The sequence below is a fragment of the Coregonus clupeaformis genome, chromosome 1 (assembly GCF_020615455.1).
Source record: "Coregonus clupeaformis isolate EN_2021a chromosome 1, ASM2061545v1, whole genome shotgun sequence".
In the NCBI taxonomy this organism is placed as follows: domain Eukaryota; kingdom Metazoa; phylum Chordata; class Actinopteri; order Salmoniformes; family Salmonidae; genus Coregonus; species Coregonus clupeaformis.
The window spans coordinates 89,613,609-89,635,153 of record NC_059192.1 but is presented as its reverse complement, the minus strand read 5'-3'; the positions used below and the strand labels follow the sequence as shown (position 1 = coordinate 89,635,153).

The window sequence follows — 21,545 nt, the reverse complement described above, 5'->3', positions numbered from 1 at the left end:
AACATTAACATGTGGAAATCATGTTTTATATTTAACACAAAGGGTTAGAAGATGAGGACATCTGCAGTTGTAATCAGAATTGACTATTAATATATTTGAATACATTTTTTTTATTATTTTTTTTGCCCTCAAAATTCTCTTTACATTCGTAATGAAACGAGGTTTCCTGGGATGTGTGTGGCGTGGGATGTGGTTGTACAACAAGATCAATAAAATGTGCTGTGAATGTAATGAAATGCCTGCAATATAGAGTTACACCAGTCCTTGTATTGGCTACTTTTCCAAGTAGTGTATTTATATATTTCTGCCAAGACCATAAGTTCTATTAGCTCTAAATGAATTGGGTGTGTGTGTGTGTGTGTGTGTCATATCCAATATTCTACCCGTGTCCAGGGGCCACAGTCACATACAGTGCATTCGGAAAGTATTCAGACCCCTTGACATTTTCCACATTTTGTTATGTTACAGCCTTATTCTAAAAAAAATTTTTGTCAGGTTGGATGGGGAGCGTGGCTGCACAGCTATTTTCAGGTCTCTCCGGAGATGTTCGAACGGGTTCAAGTCCGGGCTCTGGCTGGGCCACTCAAGGACATTCAGAGACTCATGCCGAAGCAGCTCCTGCGTTGTCTTGGCTGTGTGCTTAGGGTCGTTGTCCTGTTGGAAGGTGAACCTTCGCCCCAGTCTTAGGTCCTGAGCACTCTGGAGCAGGTTTTCATCAAGGATCTCTCTGTACTTTTCTCTGTTCAGCTTTCCCTCGATCCTGACTAGTCTCCCAGTCCCTGCTGCTGAAAAACATCCCCACAGCATGATGCTGCCACCACCATGCTTCGCCTTAGGGATGGTGCCAGGTTTCCTCCAGACGTGACGCTTGGCATTCAGGCCAAAGAGTTCAATCTTGGTTTCATCAGACCAGAGAATCGTGTTTCTCATGGTCTGAGAGTCCTTTAGGTGCCTTTTGGCTAACTCCAAGCAGGCTGTCATGTGCCTTTTTACTGAGGAGTGGCTTCCGTCTGGCCACTCTACCATAAAGGCCTGATGGTGGTTCTCCCAGAGATGGTTGTCCTTCTGGAAGGTTCTCCCATCTCCACAGAGGAACTCTAGACCTCTGTCAGAGTGACCATTTGGGTTCTTGGTCACCTCCCTGACCAAGGCCTTTCTCCCCTGATTGCTCAGTTTGGCCGGGCGGCCAGCTCTAGGAAGAGTCTTGGTGGTTCCAAACTTCTTCCATTTAAGAATGATGGAGGCCACTGTGTTCTTGGGGACCTTCAATGCTGCAGAAATGTTTTGGTACCCTTCCCCAGATCTGTGCCTTGACACAACCCTGTCTCGGAGCTCTACGGACAATTCCTTCAATCTCACGGCTTGGTTTTTGCTCTGACATGCACTGTCAACTGTGGGACCTTATATAGACAGGTGTGTGCCTTTCCAAATCATGTCCAATCAATTGAATTTACCACAGGTGGACTCCAATCAAGTTGTAGAAACATCTGAAGGATGATCAATGGAAACAGGATGCACCTGAGCTCAATTTCGAGTCTCATAGCAAAGGGTCTGAATACTTATTTAAATGTGATATTTCTTTATTTTAATTTTTAATTTACTAACATTTCTAAAAACCAGTTTTCGCTTTGTCATTATGGGGTATTGTGTATAGATTTGAGGGGGAAAAAACAATTTTAATCAATTTTAGAATAAGGCTGTTGCTTAACAAAATGTGGAAAGAGTCAAGGGGTCTGAATACTTTCCGAATGCACTGTATATCAAAACAATCTGTGTTGTAACGTTTTTGTTATGAGTTGGTGATGTCACACTCTCTGCATGTCCCCTGCCTATGGGCCCTGGTCAAAAGTAGTGCACTAAATAGGGATGCCATTTGGGACGCACCCTAGATTCTAATTCAGAACCCTGTTTCCCATCTGTTATGGTTATGTTGAATCCCAGATAAACCAGTTAGCAGACACTTTGGTCCGTTGTCTGTTGTCTTGATAATCAGCCTTAATAACGCTGGGCATCAATATGCTCTTTTAAACCCCATTTTGCTTTAGTTAATGGAGTCACAGAGAGGCGGTCAGTGAATGCACCGGGGTTAACAACATTAAGACATGTTTGTGAAGGGCTAAATGAAATCAGTGCTAGATTTGTAGCTCTCTCAAGTCCAGTCAAGCCAGACGACCAGACAACCCCCCCATTGAAGAGAGAAAAAGGGGGGACGTTCATATTTTAACGTCTCACAGAAATGCACTTATGTTGTAGAGACATAAAGTAAGCGGTCTGGGTCTGGGATGTGAATGGATCTAAAATAGTTATTGGTGCTAGCTGGGCCTCTAATGGCTTCCGGCTGGTCCTGTTGTTAGCCCTGTTACGTCATCATTTATGCTGCTGCTGCCCTGTTTATCGGGCGGCAGGTAGCTCTAGTGGTTAAGAGCGTTGTGCCAGTAACCCGAAAGGTCGCTGGTTCGAATCCCCGAGCCCGACTAGGTGAAAAATCTGTCGACGTGCCCTTGAGCAAGGCACTTAACCATAATTGCTCCTGTTAGTCGCTCTGGATAAGAGCGTCTGCTAAATGACCTATTATTATAATTATATCATATATCCTGATGCCTAGTCCCCTTACCCCTATACATATCTACCTCCATCACTCCAGTATCCCTGCACATTGTTAATATGGTACTGGAACTGACCCTGTATATAGTCACCCTAACCCTATACATATCTACCTCCATCACTCCAGTATCCCTGCACATTGTTAATATGGTACTGGAACTGACCCTGTATATAGTCACCTTACCCCTATACATATCTACCTCCATCACTCCAGTATCCCTGCACATTGTTAATATGGTACTGGAACTGACCCTGTATATAGTATCTACACTACCGTTCAAAAGTTTGGGGTCACTTAGAAAAGTCCTTGTTTTCTAAAGAAAAGCAATTTTTTTGTCCCTTTTTTAAAATAACATCAAATTGATCAGAAATACAGTGTAGACATTGTTAATGTTGTAAATGGCTATTGTAACTGAAAACGGCTGTTTTTTTTGTTTTTTAATGGAATATCTACAGAGGCGTACAGAGGCCCATTATCAGCAACCATCAGTCCTGTGTTCCAATGGCACGTTGTGTTTGCTAATCCAAGTTTATCATTTTAAAAGGCTAATTGATCATTAGAAAACCCTTTTGCAATTATGTTAGCACAGCTGAAAACTGTTGTGCTGATTAAATAAGCAATAAAACTGGCCTTCTTGAGACTAGTTGAGTATCTGGAGCATCAGCAATTGTGGGTTCGATTACAGGCTCAAAATGGCCAGAAACAGAGAACTTCCTTCTGAAACTTCGTCAGTCTATTCTTGTTCTGAGAAATGAAGGCTATTCCATGCGAGAAATTGCCAAGAAACTGAAGATCTCGTACAACGCTGTGTACTACTCCCTTCACAGAACAGCGCAAACTGGCTCTAACCAGAATAGAAAGAGGAGTGGGAGGCCCCGGTGCACAACTGAGCAAGAGGACAAATACATTAGTGTCTAGTTGGAGAAACAGGCGCCTCACAGGTCCTCAACTGGCAGCTTCATTAAATAGTACCCGCAAAACCTCAGTCTCAACGTCAACAGTGAAGAGGCGACTCCAGGATGCTGACCTTCTAGGCAGAGTTGCAAAGAAAAAGCCATATCTCAGACTGGCCAATAAAAATAAAAGATTAAGATGGGCAGTCCTGAGATATGGCTTTTTCTTTGCAACTCTGCCTAGGAAGGTCAGCATCCCGGAGTCGCCTCTTCACTGTTGAATTCTGGATATTTTTATATTTTTTACAATATTTCTTATTTTTATTAGTGAATACAATAAAGTATTTTTTATTTTTTATTTTTTTTACATTTAAAGATAAACAAATTATCTGGAACCATTCAGAAAATTTGGCCATACCGGAGTTGGCTTCATTAATTAGTAAATCAAAATTATTTTGTGATAAAATCAAATTGGTATCATCAGCAAAGAGAATTGGAAGTACGGTAGAAGACACAGCAGCAAGGTCATTGATATAGATTAGGAATAACAAAGGTCCAATTATAGAATCCTACAGGTAGACCACAGGGACACCAGTATCCATTCTCAGTCAGAGAAGATAGATCACTATCTGTCAGACATTTACAACATAAGTCATTTCCCTCAAAGGAAATGGAGCTGTCTGTCTGTCGTCAGCTCTGAGAGGGTGGAAGGGTGAACCAGCGGTAGGATGTGTGACTTACCAGCCGGGAAAATAAAGGAAAAGTTGTCTTGTTGAAATGTGAGGGCTGAGGGTTGGATGAAGTCATCCTGACCAGTCCCCTGACACAGAAAGTAAGAGGGTTAGGAGGGAGGAGATGGAGAGAGGGGTAGAGAGAGGGGGTGGAGGGGGAGGGGAGAGGAGATGGAGAGAGAGGGGTAGAGAGAGGAGGGGAGGGGAGGAGAGGGAGAGAGGGTAGAGAGAGGAGGGGGAGGGGGAGAGGAGATGGAGAGAGAGGGGTAGAGAGAGGAGGGGGGGAGGGGAGAGGAGATGGTTAGTCCTCTGTGTGACTCCCCTCCACTCCCATCCTTCTCCCTCAGGGCTCTGTGCTCTCAGTGGAGGCTCACACACAGGCCTCCCCCTCCCCCCTCCTCTCTCTACCCCTCTCTTCTCTCATCTACCCTCCCCCTCCTCTCTCTACCCCTCTCCCTCCTCTCCCCCTCCCCCCTCCTCTCTCTCCTCTCTCCCCCCTCTCTCCTCTCCTCCCCCTCTCCTCTCGCTCCCACTCTCTCCTCTCCTCTCGCTCCCCCTCTCTCCTCTCATCTTGCTCCTCCTCTCCCCCTCTCCCCCTTTCTCCTCTCCTCTCTCTCCCCCTCTCCTCTCTCCCCCCTCTCCCCCTCTCCCCTCTCCGTGCCTGGACCAGTAGCAACCCCCTAAGGTCTTCTCTGAGGATAATATCTCTAACTGTAGACAGAGACCAAATCAGAGGGAGAAACAGTATCTAAGCTTAACCACCACTGTGTAATACACCTGTACACCATGCTAGTATGGATATTGAAACTGGGACAAAGTTGTGAGTGGACTAGGGTTGAAATAGCCTGGGTGAATTATCATGTAGCCTGGGTGAATTATCATGTAGCCTGGGTCAATTATCATGTAGCATGGGTGAATTATCATGTTGCCTGGGTGAATTATAATGTAGACTGGGTGAATGATAATGTAGCCTGGGTGAATGATAATGTAGCATGGGTGAATTATAATGTAGCCTGGGTGCCAGTCTGTTTCTGCTCTCTTGCCAACTCCTAATGGAACTGTTTGGCTTGACAATGAAAATGGAGAAGGCAAAAGCAGAAACAGATCTGGGACCAGGCTAGTGAGATAAGATCTGGGGCCAGGCTAGTGAGATCAGATCTGGGGCCAGGCTAGTGAGATCAGATCTGGGGCCAGGCTAGTGAGATCAGATCTGGGGCCAGGCTAGTGAGATCAGATCTGGGGCCAGGCTAGTGAGATCAGATCTGGGGCCAGGCTAGTGGGATCCGATCTGGGGCCAGGCTAGTGAGATCAGATCTGAATATCAGTATATCTCTATAGTTGTGAAGATAACAGATAGGTCAGTGTAGGTCCACTGTGGATCATATCAGACACAGATCATCTTCTCTTCACTCAGACGCTTGTCTCAAGTGTCAGAACATCTGTCTGTCTGTCTGACACCCTATGTCACATCTGTCTGTCTGTCTGACACCCTATGTCACAGCTGTCTGTCTGTCTGACGCCCCATGTCACAGCTGTCTGTCTGTCTGACACCCTATGTCACAGCTGTCTGTCTGTCTGACACCCTATGTCACATCTGTCTGTCTGTCTGACGCCCTATGTCACATCTGTCTGTCTGTCTGACGCCCTATGTCACAGCTGTCTGTCTGTCTGACACCCTATGTCACATCTGTCTGTCTGTCTGACGCCCTATGTCACAGCTGTCTGTCTGTCTGACACCCTATGTCACAGCTGTCTGTCTGTCTGACGCCCCATGTCACAGCTGTCTGTCTGTCTGACACCCTATGTCACAGCTGTCTGTCTGTCTGACACCCTATGTCACATCTGTCTGTCTGTCTGACGCCCTATGTCACATCTGTCTGTCTGTCTGACGCCCTATGTCACAGCTGTCTGTCTGTCTGACACCCTATGTCACATCTGTCTGTCTGTCTGACGCCCTATGTCACAGCTGTCTGTCTGTCTGACACCCTATGTCACAGCTGTCTGTCTGTCTGACACCCTATGTCACAGCTGTCTGTCTGTCTGACACCCTATGTCACAGCTGTCTGTCTGTCTGACACCCTATATCACAGCTGTCTGTCTGTCTGACACCCTATGTCACAGCTGTCTGTCTGTCTGACACCCTATGTCACAGCTGTCTGTCTGTCTGACACCCTATGTCACATCTGTCTGTCTGTCTGACACCCTATGTCACAGCTGTCTGTCTGTCTGACACCCTATGTCACATCTGTCTGTCTGTCTGACACCCTATGTCACAGCTGTCTGTCTGTCTGACGCCCTATGTCACAGCTGTCTGTCTGTCCGACGCCCTATGTCACAGCTGTCTGTCTGTCTGACACCCTATGTCACATCTGTCTGTCTGTCTGACACCCTATGTCACAGCTGTCTGTCTGTCTGACGCCCTATGTCACAGCTGTCTGTCTGTCTGACGCCCTATGTCACAGCTGTCTGTCTGTCTGACACCCTATGTCACATCTGTCTGTCTGTCTGACGCCCTATGTCACAGCTGTCTGTCTGTCTGACGCCCTATGTCACAGCTGTCTGTCTGTCCGACGCCCTATGTCACAGCTGTCTGTCTGTCTGACGCCCTATGTCACAGCTGTCTGTCTGTCTGACGCCCTATGTCACAGCTGTCTGTCTGTCTGACGCCCTATGTCACAGCTGTCTGTCTGTCTGACGCCCTATGTCACAGCTGTCTGTCTGTCTGACACCCTATGTCACAGCTGTCTGTCTGTCTGACACCCTATGTCACAGCTGTCTGTCTGTCTGACGCCCCTATGTCACAGCTGTCTGTCTGTCTGACACCCTATGTCACAGCTGTCTGTCTGTCTGACACCCTATGTCACAGCTGTCTGTCTGTCTGACACCCTATGTCACAGCTGTCTGTCTGTCTGACACCCTATGTCACAGCTGTCTGTCTGTCTGACGCCCTATGTCACAGCTGTCTGTCTGTCTGACGCCCTATGTCACAGCTGTCTGTCTGTCTGACACCCTATGTCACAGCTGTCTGTCTGTCTGACGCCCTATGTCACAGCTGTCTGTCTGTCTGACACCCTATGTCACAGCTGTCTGTCTGTCTGACGCCCTATGTCACAGCTGTCTGTCTGTCTGACACCCTATATCACAGCTGTCTGTCTGTCTGACACCCCTATGTCACAGCTGTCTGTCTGTCTGACGCCCTATGTCACAGCTGTCTGCCTGTCTTGACGCCCTATGTCACAGCTGTCTGTCTGTCTGACGCCCTATGTCACAGCTGTCTGTCTGTCTCGACGCCCTATGTCACAGCTGTCTGTCTGTCTGACACCCTATGTCACAGCTGTCTGTCTGTCTGACACCCTATGTCACAGCTGTCTGTCTGTCTGACGCCCTATGTCACAGCTGTCTGCCTGTCTTGACGCCCTATGTCACAGCTGTCTGTCTGTCTGACACCCTATGTCACAGCTGTCTGTCTGTCTGACACCCTATGTCACAGCTGTCTGTCTGTCTGACACCCTATGTCACATCTGTCTGTCTGTCTGACGCCCTATGTCACAGCTGTCTGTCTGTCTGACACCCTATGTCACAGCTGTCTGTCTGTCTGACGCCCTATGTCACAGCTGTCTGTCTGTCTGACGCCCTATGTCACAGCTGTCTGTCTGTCTGACGCCCTATGTCACATCTGTCTGTCTGTCTGACGCCGTATGTCACAGCTGTCTGTCTGTCTGACACCCTATGTCACAGCTGTCTGTCTGTCTGACGCCCTATGTCACAGCTGTCTGTCTGTCTGACACCCTATGTCACAGCTGTCTGTCTGTCTGACGCCCTATGTCACAGCTGTCTGTCTGTCTGACACCCTATGTCACATCTGTCTGTCTGTCTGACGCCCTATGTCACAGCTGTCTGTCTGTCTGACGCCCTATGTCACAGCTGTCTGTCTGTCTGACGCCCTATGTCACAGCTGTCTGTCTGTCTGACACCCTATGTCACAGCTGTCTGTCTGTCTGACACCCTATGTCACAGCTGTCTGTCTGTCTGACGCCCTATGTCACAGCTGTCTGTCTGTCTGACGCCCTATGTCACAGCTGTCTGCCTGTCTTGACGCCCTATGTCACAGCTGTCTGCCTGTCTGACACCCTATGTCACAGCTGTCTGTCTGTCTGACGCCCCATGTCACAGCTGTCTGTCTGTCTGACGCCCCATGTCACAGCTGTCTGTCTGTCTGACACCCTATGTCACAGCTGTCTGTCTGTCTGACGCCCCATGTCACAGCTGTCTGTCTGTCTGACGCCCTATGTCACAGCTGTCTGTCTGTCTGACACCCTATGTCACAGCTGTCTGCCTGTCTCTGTCTGTTTGTTCGTTCTGCCTGTCAATTAAATTAATATGGAGTTGGTCCCCCCTTTGCTGCTATAACAGCCTCCACTCTTCTGGGAAGGCTTTCCACTAGATGTTGGAACATTGCTGCTGGGACTTGCTTCCATTCAGCCACAAGAGCATTAGTGAGGTCGGGCACTGATGTTGGGCGATTAGGCCTGGCTCGCAGTCAGCGTTCCAATTCATCCCAAATGTGTTCAATGGGGTTGAGGTCAGGGCTCTGTGCAGGCCAGTCAAGTTCTTCCACACCGATCTTGACAAACCATTTCAGTATGGACCTCGCTTTGTGGACGGGGGTATTGTCATGCGGAAACAGGAAAGGGCCTTCCCCAAACTGTTGCCACAAAGTTGGAAGCACAGAATCGTCTAGAATGTCATTGTATGCTGTAGTGTTAAGATTTCCCTTCACTGAAACTAAGGGGCCTAGCCCGAACCATGAAAAACAGCCCCAGACCATTATTTCTCCTCCACCAAACTTTACAGTTGGCATTATGCATTGGGGCAGGTAGCGTTCTCCTGGCATCCACAAAACCGAGATTCGTCTGTCGGACTGCCAGATGGTGAAGCGTGATTCATCACTCCATAGAACGCGTTTCCACTGCTCCAGAGTTCAATGGCGGCGAGCTTTACACCACTCCAGCCGACGCTTGGCATCGCGCATGGTGATCTTAGGCTTTTGTGCGGCTGCTCGGACATGGAAACCCATTTCATGAAGCTCCCGACGAACAGTTCTTGTGCTGACGTTGCTTCCCAGAGGCAGTTTGGAACTCGGTAGTGGAGTGTTGCAACCGAGGACAGACGATTTCAGCACTCGGCCGTCCCGTTCTATGAGCTTGTGTGGCCCACTACATTTTATACACGTTTAGTAACAGGTGTGGCTGAAATAGCCGAATCCACTAATTTGAAGGGGTGTCCACATACCTTTTGGCCATGTAGTGTATATCTAAAGTAAATGATTTGTGACGTGGTGTCTTGTCTTTTGACAGATCTTAAGGACAGCTAGCAGATAGGGCGTGCTGCAGGTGATGAGGGCTGTGTTTTTGTAGTGCGCTATATAGGGAATAGGGTGTGATTTTTAGGAGGGCTTCAGGAGGTGTAGCACTACCCACTCTTATCAGTCTCCTGACCCACCAACCTCTTCACTATTAGAATCATCATCTTCAATGGCAGACACAGGACTAAGGCGGTGTCCTATACGACACCCTATTCTCCACTCAGTGCACTACTTTTGACCAGAGCCATAGGGAAATAGGGTGCCATTTAGACCCTCAGGCTAACTCCCAACATGCAGGGTGTTTTCCCACCTCCTGATGGACACGATTCTTATGTCTTTTTGATGTTCTCTGTAATAAAAGACCTAATTGGGCGTCCACAATGTGACTCCCACGGCGGACAAGGACAGATACACTGGGACTCCTACTGTCTCCGCCATTTTAACTGAAAGGCTCCCCAACCATTTATGGATGGAGTACCTGGAACATGAAAGAACATGGGGACAAAATAATCATTTGAAAAATGGTCTACTCTACGGTGGGTTAAAGCTAGAGAAGATTAGAACTGTGTAAAGGGCGTTGTAATGTAGGTTCCCTAATCCCTCTTGGACATGCAGATAAATAAGAAATGTACAAAAATAAGTATTCTTTTGAAATGGATGTTCTTTCCGATAACCTGAAAGTCTAAATCTTGTTAAGAGATCTATTGTCACTCAGACTAAAGCATGAATAGGTGATCTTGAAGAAGCGTATTAAGTCCAATGGATGCAGGGGCTAAAACTTCAAGACATGAACAATGGCAGTTAGATAAAAGCTATCCCTAGATGTTGTAAAGCATCAGATATAAGGGGTGCCACTTGGATACAAAAGAAAAGGCAATACCAAACAATACACCACATGACCAGAAGTATGTGGACACCTGCTCGTCCAACATCTCATTCCAAAATCATGGGCATTAATATGGAGTTGGTCCCCCTCCTTTGCTGCTATAACAGCCTCCACTCTTCTGGGAAGGCTTTCCACTAGATGTTGGAACATTGCTGCAGAGACTTGCTTCCGTTCAGCCACAAGAGCATTAGTGAGGTCGGCCACTGATGTTAGGCGATTAGGCCTGGCTCGCAGTTGGCGTTCCAATTCATCCCAAAGGTGTTCAATGAGGTTGAGGTCAGGACTCTGTGCAGGCCAGTCAAGTTCTTCCACACTGATCTCGACAAACCATTTCTGTATGGACCTCGCTTTGTGCACGGGGGCATTGTCATGCTGAAACAGGAAAGGGCCTTCCACAAACTGTTGCCACAAAGTTGGAAGCACAGAATCGTCTAGAATGTCATTGTATGCTGTAGCGTTAAGATTTCGCTTCACTGGAACTAAAGGGCCTAGCCCGAACCATGAAAAACAGCCCCAGACCATTATTCCTCCTGCACCAAACTTTACAGTTGTCAGTATGCATTGGGGCAGGTAGTGTTCTCCTGGCATGCACCAAACCCAGATTCGTCCGTCGGACTGCCAGATGGTGAAGCGTGATTCATCACTCCAGAGAACGCGTTTCCACTGCTCCAGAGTCCAATGGCGGTGAGCTTTACACCACTCCAGCCGACGCTTGGCATTGCGCATGGTGATCTTAGGCTTGTGATTGGCTGCTTGGCCATGGAAACCCATTTCATGAAGCTCCCGACAAACAGTTATTGTGCTGACGTTGCTTCCAGAGGCAGTTTGGAACTCGGTAGTGAGTATTGCAACCGAGGACAGACGATTTTTACCCTCTACGCGCTTCAGCACTTGGCGGTCCCGTTCTGTGAGCTTGTGTGACCTACAACTTCGCGGGCTGAGCCTTTGTTGCTCCTAGACGTTTCCACTTCACAATAACAGCACTTACAGTTGACCGGGGGCAGCTCTAGCAGGGCAGAATGTTGACGAACTGACTTGTTGGAAAGGTTGCGTGCTACGACGGTGCCACGTTGAAAGTCACCGAGCTCTTCAGTACAGGCCCATTCTACTGTCAATGTTTGTCTATGGAGATCGCATGGTTGTGTGCTCGGTTTTATAAACCTGTCAGCAACGGGTGTGGCTGAAATAGCCGAATCCACTAATTTGAAGGGGTGTCCACATTTTGTGTGTGTATATATATATATATATATATATATATATATATATATATATATATATATATATATATAGTGTAAATCCACTGATTGTTACAGTATTCCCCAGTAGGAATAGATTAAATGTCTACGTTTCCCTTTCTTCTCTGATGAAAGAGGGACTCCGTCACAATGGATTCATAGTATTCTATTATTAAACTGAATTAGGTAGCCTATTTCTTTTTTTGGAAACCTGTCTTCTGGGCGGCAGGTAGCTTTAGTGGTTAAGAGCGTTGTGCCAGTAACCGAAAGGTCGCTGGTTATAATCCCCGAGCTGACCAGGTGAAAAATCTGTCGATGTGCCCTTGAGCAAGGCACTTAACCCTAATTGCTCCTGTAAGTCACTCTGGATAAGAGCCTCTGCTAAATGACCAATTTCTATTATTATTGTTATTTTTATTTTTTTGGAAGCCGTTCTTTCACTGGCAGCTCTGATCATGAGGTAGCGACACCTGGGCCCAGATTGAATGGAATAGAATAGGGCCCGGGGTTCAGTTCCATCGCGGGTTATAGGCATTGCCTCATTTTCTGATGAGCCGACATATGCAGCGTTTACCGTGAATAGGATATCCGCGAACGCGGGACCATTGCCTTTGAAGGCCACAAGGCCTATAACCTGCAGTGTGATTGAATCCCAGCCCAATGCTTTATTTGTTCCTCCTTTCCTCTGCTCCCTCACAGCCCCCCCAGACAGAGGAAGCAACAGCTTGTCAATATAGCTAGAGGTCAGAGGTGAAGGCCATGAGTGTCTGTAGAGGTATAGACCTGAGGTCAGAGGTCACAGTCCCCACTGACCCCTGAGAGAGGTCACAGACGGTCAGAGACACCTTCACCTCTAAGCCGACCATCAAACAATAGTTTATTAGAAAAATTTATTTAGTTTATTAGAAAATGTATTTAGTTTCTTAGAAAATGTATTTGTTTATTAGAAAAATGTATTAGTTTATTAGTTTATGAAATTAGATGGACGCTTTACATGTGGAGGACCACTATGGAAATAAAGATACAACAAATAAGATGATTCACCCTACATCTCCTCTGTCCTCCTCTGCCCCTGTAGATGACAGTAAAGATGTTTAAGCGTGGAGCTCCAGGCTGGCTGGGAAAGTCCCTGACGGCCACCAGCACCATCCCCAACAACACACACGTCATCTTCAGGATCAATGGAGAGGAAACAGACGCCAGGATCCCTGCTAACACCATCCAAAGCATCACACTCAGCATATGACCTTTAACCCTGGTCACGGCCCAAATGGCACCCTGTTCCCTATATAGTACTTCACATGGAATAGAGTACCACTTGGGTCCTCACAGACAGTGGATCTGGATCAGGTATGAGAAACTAGCCTATTCTTCACGATCTGCAGGTTTTAGATGTGTGCAGTTTTCTAAACTGCCAGGTTAGGCATCTGTTGAATCAGACTCCATTTAAACTAATTTACCAAAACTAGCTTTTTGGCCCTTAAGACCAGAAAGGCTTCAGGGGCCTCATATTCTATTCTAGCTGTCACACAACAATTAAAATATATACATTGGTGTTTTTAATGAAGTATAAGAGAACCTTTTTATCACATAGATCACTCAGTTGTTGCTAATGATTTCGTTTTTGTTGTTTTGTTTAACCACAGCTCCACAACATCCTGCAGGCTACCAAACATCCCTTAACCACAGCTCCACAACATCCTGCAGGCTACCAAACATCCCTTAACCACAGCTCCACAACATCCTGCAGGCTACCAAACATCCCTTAATCACAGCTCCACAACATCCTGCAGGCTACCAAACATCCCTTAACCACAGCTGCACAACATCATGCAGGCTACCAAACATCCCTTAATCACAGCTGCACAACATCCTGCAGGCTACCAAACATCCTGCAGGCTACCAAACATCCCTTAACCACAGCTCCACAGCATCCTGCAGGCTACCAAACATCCCTTAACCCCAGCTCCACAACATCATACAGGCTACCAAACATCCTTTAACCACAGCTCCACAACATCCTGCAGGCTACCAAACATCCCTTAACCACAGCTCCACAACATCCTGCAGGCTACCAAACATCCCTTAACCCCAGCTCCACAACATCCTGCAGGCTATCAAACATCCCTTAACCCCAGCTCCACAACATCCTGCAGGCTACCAAACATCCCTTAACCCCAGCTCCACAACATCCTGCAGGCTACCAAACATCCCTTAACCAACAGCTACACTTGTCACCCTGTAGTCAAACATGGTTATGCTGAAAATCTGTTCCATTATCAGCACAGCCGACAGTGTGAACTCCCCCATTCACACGCCAGTGGAACTCAACTCATATAGACTCGCCTCGTTCCATCCGCGGTGGCCTGTCATACTCAACGGCAATATTATGTTAATGAAGATGGTTCAGAACAATTAGCCTGATTAAACTTACTCTTGTTTTGAATGACAATTCTAGTGTCTGGCCCCTGCCACTAAAGTAGACATTAATGAACCATTTATGTCAGTTGGTTTGATTGTGTCACCGCTACACGGTTCAGCTGCGCCGTGTGTACCTAACATGCTAATTGTTACAGTTAAAAACTGCTGGCCCCTAATGAGGGCTAGAGAAGTTATTACCAGTATTACTGGCTGTATTGGTCTGATGGTTACTGGATGTATTGGTCTGATGGTTACTGGATGTATTGGTCTGATGGTTACTGGATGTATTGGTCTGATGGTTACTGGATGTATTGGTCTGATGGTTACTGGATGTATTGGTCTGATGCTTACTGGATGTATTGGTCTGATGGTTACTGGATGTATTGGTCTGATGGTTACTGGATGTATTGGTCTGACGGTTACTGGATGTATTGGTCTGATGGTTACTGGATGTATTGGTCTGATGGTTACTGGATGTATTGGTCTGATGGTTACTGGATGTATTGGTCTGACGGTTACTGGATGTATTGGTCTGACGGTTACTGGATGTATTGGTCTGACGGTTACTGGATGTATTGGTCTGACGGTTACTGGATGTATTGGTCTGATGGTTACTGGATGTATTGGTCTGACGGTTACTGGATGTATTGGTCTGACGGTTACTGGATGTATTGGTCTGATGGTTACTGGATGTATTGGTCTGACGGTTACTGGATGTATTGGTCTGATGGTTACTGGATGTATTGGTCTGATGGTTACTGGATGTATTGGTCTGATGGTTACTGGATGTATTGGTCTGATGGTTACTGGATGTATTGGTCTGATGGTTACTGGATGTATTGGTCTGATGGTTACTGGATGTATTGGTCTGATGGTTACTGGATGTATTGGTCTGATGGTTACTGGATGTATTGGTCTGATGGCGAGTGTTTTGTAAGCTGTTTTATTAATACGCTCTTCTCTCTGGCAAGAGGGTTCAAATACTATTTAAAATAATTTTCAATACTTTAGCTGTGCTTGATTGAGCTTGCCTGTTTCAATGGAACCAATAGAAAAGTCCCAAAAGTACAAACCCCATCCTGCACTCCAGGCAGGCTTAAGCAAACGCTTGAAGTATTTGAAAGATTGCAAATAGTATTTTAACCCAGGTCTGGTTCAGCCAGCCAGCGCAGTACCATTCATTTCTAGCTTTAGTGTTACTTCATCAGTTACACTGCCTGTCACTCAACTGCTTTAGTGTTACTTCTCATCGGTTACACTACCTGTCACTCAACTGCTTTAGTGTTTACTTCATCACTTACACTGCCTGTCACTCAACTGCTTTAGTGTTACTTCTCATCGGTTACACTACCTGTCACTCAACTGCTTTGCTAACAGCTAGCAATTGTATTTACTGTGTCTGGTGTTGGGCCTAAATGATGTAATTTCCACCAGGATATCAGTGCCTTGAGCTAATTCAGGAGGGAAACCTCTGTGGCATCTCCCTGACTAGCATCTAGCATCTCTCTACCTGAAACAACACTAGGTCTGTTTCCACATGTGTCCGGGGTTAGGATGTCTGTTGGGTTCCACGTGTGCCCGGGGTTAGGATGTCTGTTGGGTTCCACGTGTGCCCGGGGTTAGGATGTCTGTTGGGTTCCACATGTGTCCGGGGTTAGGATGTCTGTTGGGTTCCACGTGTGCCCGGGGTTAGGATGTCTGTTGGGTTCCACGTGTGCCCGGGGTTAGGATGTCTGTTGGGTTCCACGTGTGCCCGGGGTTAGGATGTCTGTTGGGTTCCACGTGTGCCCGGGGTTAGGATGTCTGTTGGGTTCCACGTGTGCCCGGGGTTAGGATGTCTGTTGGGTTCCACGTGTGCCCGGGGTTAGGATGTCTGTTGGGTTCCACGTGTTCCCGGGGTTAGGATGTCTGTTGGGTTCCACGTGTGCCCGGGGTTAGGATGTCTGTTGGGTTTGGAAGCACTAAGCAGCGCTGCCCCTTTTTAATGTATATGAACCTACTCCATACTCTCTGTTCTCAGTGAAACCGTGGTTGCCTTGGGGTAGCCATTTTTCAAGAGATTGTTTGTTTTGAATGTGTTTGGCGTTCTATTTTTTGTTTTATACCTATGGTTGTGCATTTAGAATATATGTATATTTGTCCGTTTTTATATGTAACTATACCATGTCTTACTTTCTGAATGTGTCATTGGACTTGATATATGTTCTCCTGCTCAGCCATGCTCAATGGTGTGTTCTCAGGAAAATTGATATTTTGAGATGCCATGCTCAACTAGTTTTACAAAGACAGTAGACCTGCTGTGGGAGTCTGAAGATAGATCTAGGCCTGCAGATATACTGAACACTTTAAACAGTCTGATCTAGGCCTGCAGATATACTGAACACTTTAAACAGTCTGATCTAGGCCTACAGATATACTGAACACTTTAAACAGTCTGATCTAGGCCTACAGATATACTGAACACTTTAAACAGTCTGATCTAGGCCTACAGATATACTGAACACAGTCTTGACAATACTAAAAGCATTTGCACCATTTCTATTCGAAGGCATAATTAAACCGTACTCTGCATGCTCATTTTATCATGTATATATTACTTTTTATAGAAATCTTAATTGATTAATGAAAGATCTATTCAAATGTTTGTACTACTTCATGTTTAAAAATAAAATGGTTTGAAAAAATAATCTTGGTAGTGTACTTGTTGTGTATCCTGAAGTCTCTCACAGTACATGTAGGTCTCCTCTGCACTCACCACAACTACACTGAACAAAAATATAAAGTGTTGGTTTCATGAGCTGAAATAAAAGATCCCCGAAATGTTCCATACGCACAAAAAGCTTATTTCTCTTAAATGTTGCGCACAAATTTGTTTACGTCGCTGTTAGTGAGCATTTCTCCTTTGCCAAGATAATCCATCCACCTGACAGGTGTGTCATATCAAGAAGCTGATTAAACAGCATGATCATTACACAGGTGCACCTTGTGCTGGGGACAAAAGACCACTCTAAAATGTGCAGTTCTGTCACAAAACAATGCCACAGATGTCTCAAGTTTTGAGTGAGCATGCAATTGGCATGCTGACTGTAGGAACGTCCACCAGAGCTGTTGCCAGATAATGTAATGTTCATTTCTCTACCATAAGTAGAGATCCATAGATTAGGGTCTAATGAATGTATTTAAATTGACTGATTTCCTTATATGAACTGTAACTCAGTAAAAAAATACAAAAATGTTGCGTATATATTTTGGTTTAGTGTATATTATGAACCTGCAATGCATGGTGTAACTTCTCTAATACAGAACCCCACTTTCCATGTCATTATCTATCACTACTTTCCATGACATCATCTATCACTGCCTTCCATGACATCATCTATCACTACTTTCCATGACATCATCTATCACTACTTTCCATGACATCATCTATCACTACTTTCCATGACATCTATCACTACTTTCCATGACGTCATACAGTGCCTTCAGAAAGTATTCAGACCCCTTGACTTTTTCCACATTTTGTTACGTTACAGCCTTATTCTAAAATGTATTAAATTGTTTTTTTTCCTCATCAATCTACACACAATTCCCCATAATGACAAAGCAAAAACAGGTTTTTATACATTTTTGCTAATTTATAAAAAATAAAGAAACGGAAATATCACATTTACATAAGTATTCAGACCCTTTACTCAGTACTTTGTTGAAGCACCTTAGGCAGCGATTACAGCATCGAGTCTTCTTGGGTATGACGCTACAAGCTTGGCACACCTGTATTTGGGGAGTTTCTCCCATTCTTCTCTGTAGATCCTCAAGCTCTGTCAGGTTGGATGGGGAGAATTGCTGCACAGCTATTTTCAGGTCTCTCCAGAGATGTTCGATCGGGTTCAAATCCGGTCTCTGGCTGGTCCACTCAAGGACATTCAGAGACTTGTCTCGAAGCCACTCCTACGTTGTCTTGGCTGTGTGCTTAGGGTCGTTGTCCTGTTGGAAGGTGAACCTTCGCCCCAGTCTGAGGTTCTGAGCGCTCTGGAGCAGGTTTTCATCAAGGATCTCTCTGTACTTTGCTCCGTTCATCTTTCCCTTGATCCTGACTAGTCTCCCAGTCCCTGCTGCTGAAAAACATCCCCACAGCATGCTGCTGCCACCACCATGCTGCACCGTAGGGATGGTGCCAGGTTTCCTCCAGACATGACACTTGGCATTCAGCCAAAGAGTTCAATATTGGTTTCATCAGACCAGAGAATCTTGTTTCTCATGGTCTGAGAGTCTTTAGGTGCCTTTTGACAAACTCCAAGCGGGCTGTCGTGTGCCTTTTACTGAGAAGTGGCTTCCGTCTGGCCACTCTACCATAAAGGCCTGATTGGTGGAGTGCTGCAGAGATGGATGTCCTTCTGGAAGGTTCTCCCCATCTCCACAGAGGAAGCTCTGTCAGAGTGACCATCGGGTTCTTGGTCACCTCCCTGACCAAGGCCCTTCTCCCCTGATTGCTCAGTTTGGCCGGGCGGCCAACTCTAGGAAGAGTCTTGGTGGTTCCAAACTTCTTCCATATAAGAATGATGGAGGCCACTGTGTTCTTGGGGATCTTCAATGCTGCAAACATTTTTTGGTACCCTTCCCCAGATCTGTGCCTCGACACATTCCTGTCTCGATGCTCTACGGACAATTCCTTCGACCTCATAGCTTGGTTTTTTGCTCTGACATGCACTGTCAACTGTGGGACCTTATATACAGGTGTGTGCCTTTCCAAATCATGTCCAATCAATTGAATTTACCACAGGTGGACTCCAATCAAGTTGTAGAAACATCTCAAGGATGATCAATGGAAACAGGATGCACCTGAGCTGAATTTCGAGTCTCATAGCTAAGGGTCTGAATACTTATGTAAATAAGGTATTTCTGTTTTTTATTTTTAACAGATGTGCAAAAATATCTTTAAACCTGTTTTCACTTTGTCATTATGGGGTATTGTGTGCAGATTGCTGAGGAAAATGTTTTATTTAATCAATTTTAAAATAAGGCTGTAACATAACAAAATGTGGAAAAAGTCAAGGGGTCTGAATACTTTCTATGTCATCTATCACTACTTTCCATGACATCATCTATCACTACTTTCCATGACATCATCTATCACTACTTTCCATGACATCATCTATCACTACTTTCCATGACATCATCTATCACTACTTTCCATGACATCATCTATCACTACTTTCCATGACATCATCTGTCACTACTTTCCATGACATCATCTATCACTACTTTCCATGACATCATCTGTCACTACTTTCCATGACATCATCTATCACTACTTTCCATGACATCATCTGTCACTCATTTCCATGACATCATATATCACTACTTTCCATGTCATCATCTATCACTACTTTCCATGACATCATCTATCACTACTTTCCATGTCATCATCTATCACTACTTTCCATGTCATCATCTATCACTACTTTCCATGACATCATCTATCACTACTTTCCATGTCATCATCTATCACTACTTTCCATGTCATCATCTATCACTACTTTCCATGTCATCATCTATCACTACTTTCCATGACATCATCTATCACTACTTTCCATGACATCATCTATCACTACTTTCCATGACATCTATCACTACTTTCCATGACATCTATCACTACTTTCCATGACATCATCTGTCACTACTTTCCATGACATCATCTATCACTACTTTCCATGACATCATCTGTCACTACTTTCCATGACATCATCTATCACTACTTTCCATGACATCATCTATCACTACTTTCCATGACATCATCTATCACTACTTTCCATGACATCATCTATCACTACTTTCCATGACATCATCTGTCACTACTTTCCATGACATCATCTATCACTACTTTCCATGACATCATCTATCACTACTTTACATGACATCATCTATCACTACTTTCCATGACATCATCTATCACTACTTTCCATGACATCATCTATCACTACTTTACATGACATCATCTATCACTACTTTCCATGACATCATCTATCACTACTTTACATGACATCATCTATCACTACTTTCCATGACATCATCTATCACTACTTTACATGACATCATCTATCACTACTTTACATGACATCATCTCACTACTTTACATGACATCATCTATCACTACTTTACATGACATAATCTATCACTACTTTACATGACATCATCTATCACTACTTTACATGACATCATCTCACTACTTTACATGACATCATCTATCACTACTTTACATGACATAATCTATCACTACTTTCCATGACATCATCTATCACTACTTTACATGTCATCTATCACTACTTTCCATGTCATCATCTATCACTACTTTACATGACATCATCTATCACTACTTTACATGACATCATCTATCACTACTTTCCATGACATCATCTATCACTACTTTACATGTCATCTATCACTACTTTCCATGTCATCATCTATCACTACTTTACATGACATCATCTATCACTACTTTCCATGACATCATCTATCACTACTTTCCATGACATCATCTATCACTACTTTCCATGACATCATCTATCACTACTTTACATGTCATCTATCACTACTTTCCATGTCATCATCTATCACTACTTTCCATGTCATCATCTATCACTACTTTCCATGTCATCATCTATCACTACTTTCCATGACATCATCTATCACTACTTTCCATGTCATCATCTATCACTACTTGGCCACAAGGTTTCATCAAAGTCTCTTTGGGGAGATGGAAGATATTTATCCATCAGCAGTGGTCCTTGATCCCCCTAGCCTTCAAAAGCGTAGCAGGCGTGATGTCTGAACCATGGCGGAGGGGCAGGGATTAGGAACGGATGAGCGGATGGCTGGCCACAGGTGGACAATGGGGGCTCTGTCAGCACTGGTAGGGTCGTTGGGAGGGGACGGGGGGGGGACGTTCCACACACACAGTTGGGACGTCTAGTTGGAGACCAGAACACAGAACACGGTGCGACCTACAAGGTAACAAGGTAAACTGATCCAGGCTGGAATTCCACAGGAACAGCAGCAGATCAATGAGGGTTCTGTTAAAAGGGGGAAATCCTACAGGATATTGAGCTGAGGCAGTGAACCCATCAAATTATACATGCATCCTGTTGTGACGGTCTCTTTTGTGATGGCTGTGTAAATGAGCTGAAGATTTAACAGGGTTTACAGCTATACCTATCCGTTTCATTGAATGTATTTAACCAGGATAGTCGACTCAGTGACAATGTATTTATTTCACCAGGATAGTCGACTCAGTGACAATGTATTTATTTCACCAGGATAGTCGACTCGGTGACAATGTATTTATTTCACCAGGATAGCCGACTCAGTGACAATGTATTTATTTCACCAGGATAGCAGACTCAGTGACAATG

At 45.2% G+C, this 21,545-nt stretch overlaps 1 protein-coding gene across 1 annotated transcript in view; it reads left to right on the top strand.

The window, feature by feature from the left end:
• LOC123491661 overlaps positions 1 to 13,350 on the top strand; it is a 35,496-nt gene extending 22,146 nt beyond the window's left edge. The window contains exon 8 of the mRNA XM_045223281.1: positions 12,794 to 13,350. Coding sequence (XP_045079216.1) covers positions 12,794 to 12,961 — 168 coding nt within the window. The 3' untranslated portion in view covers positions 12,962 to 13,350. The remainder of the gene's footprint in view (positions 1 to 12,793) is intronic.
• Positions 13,351 to 21,545: the final 8,195 nt, after the last annotated feature.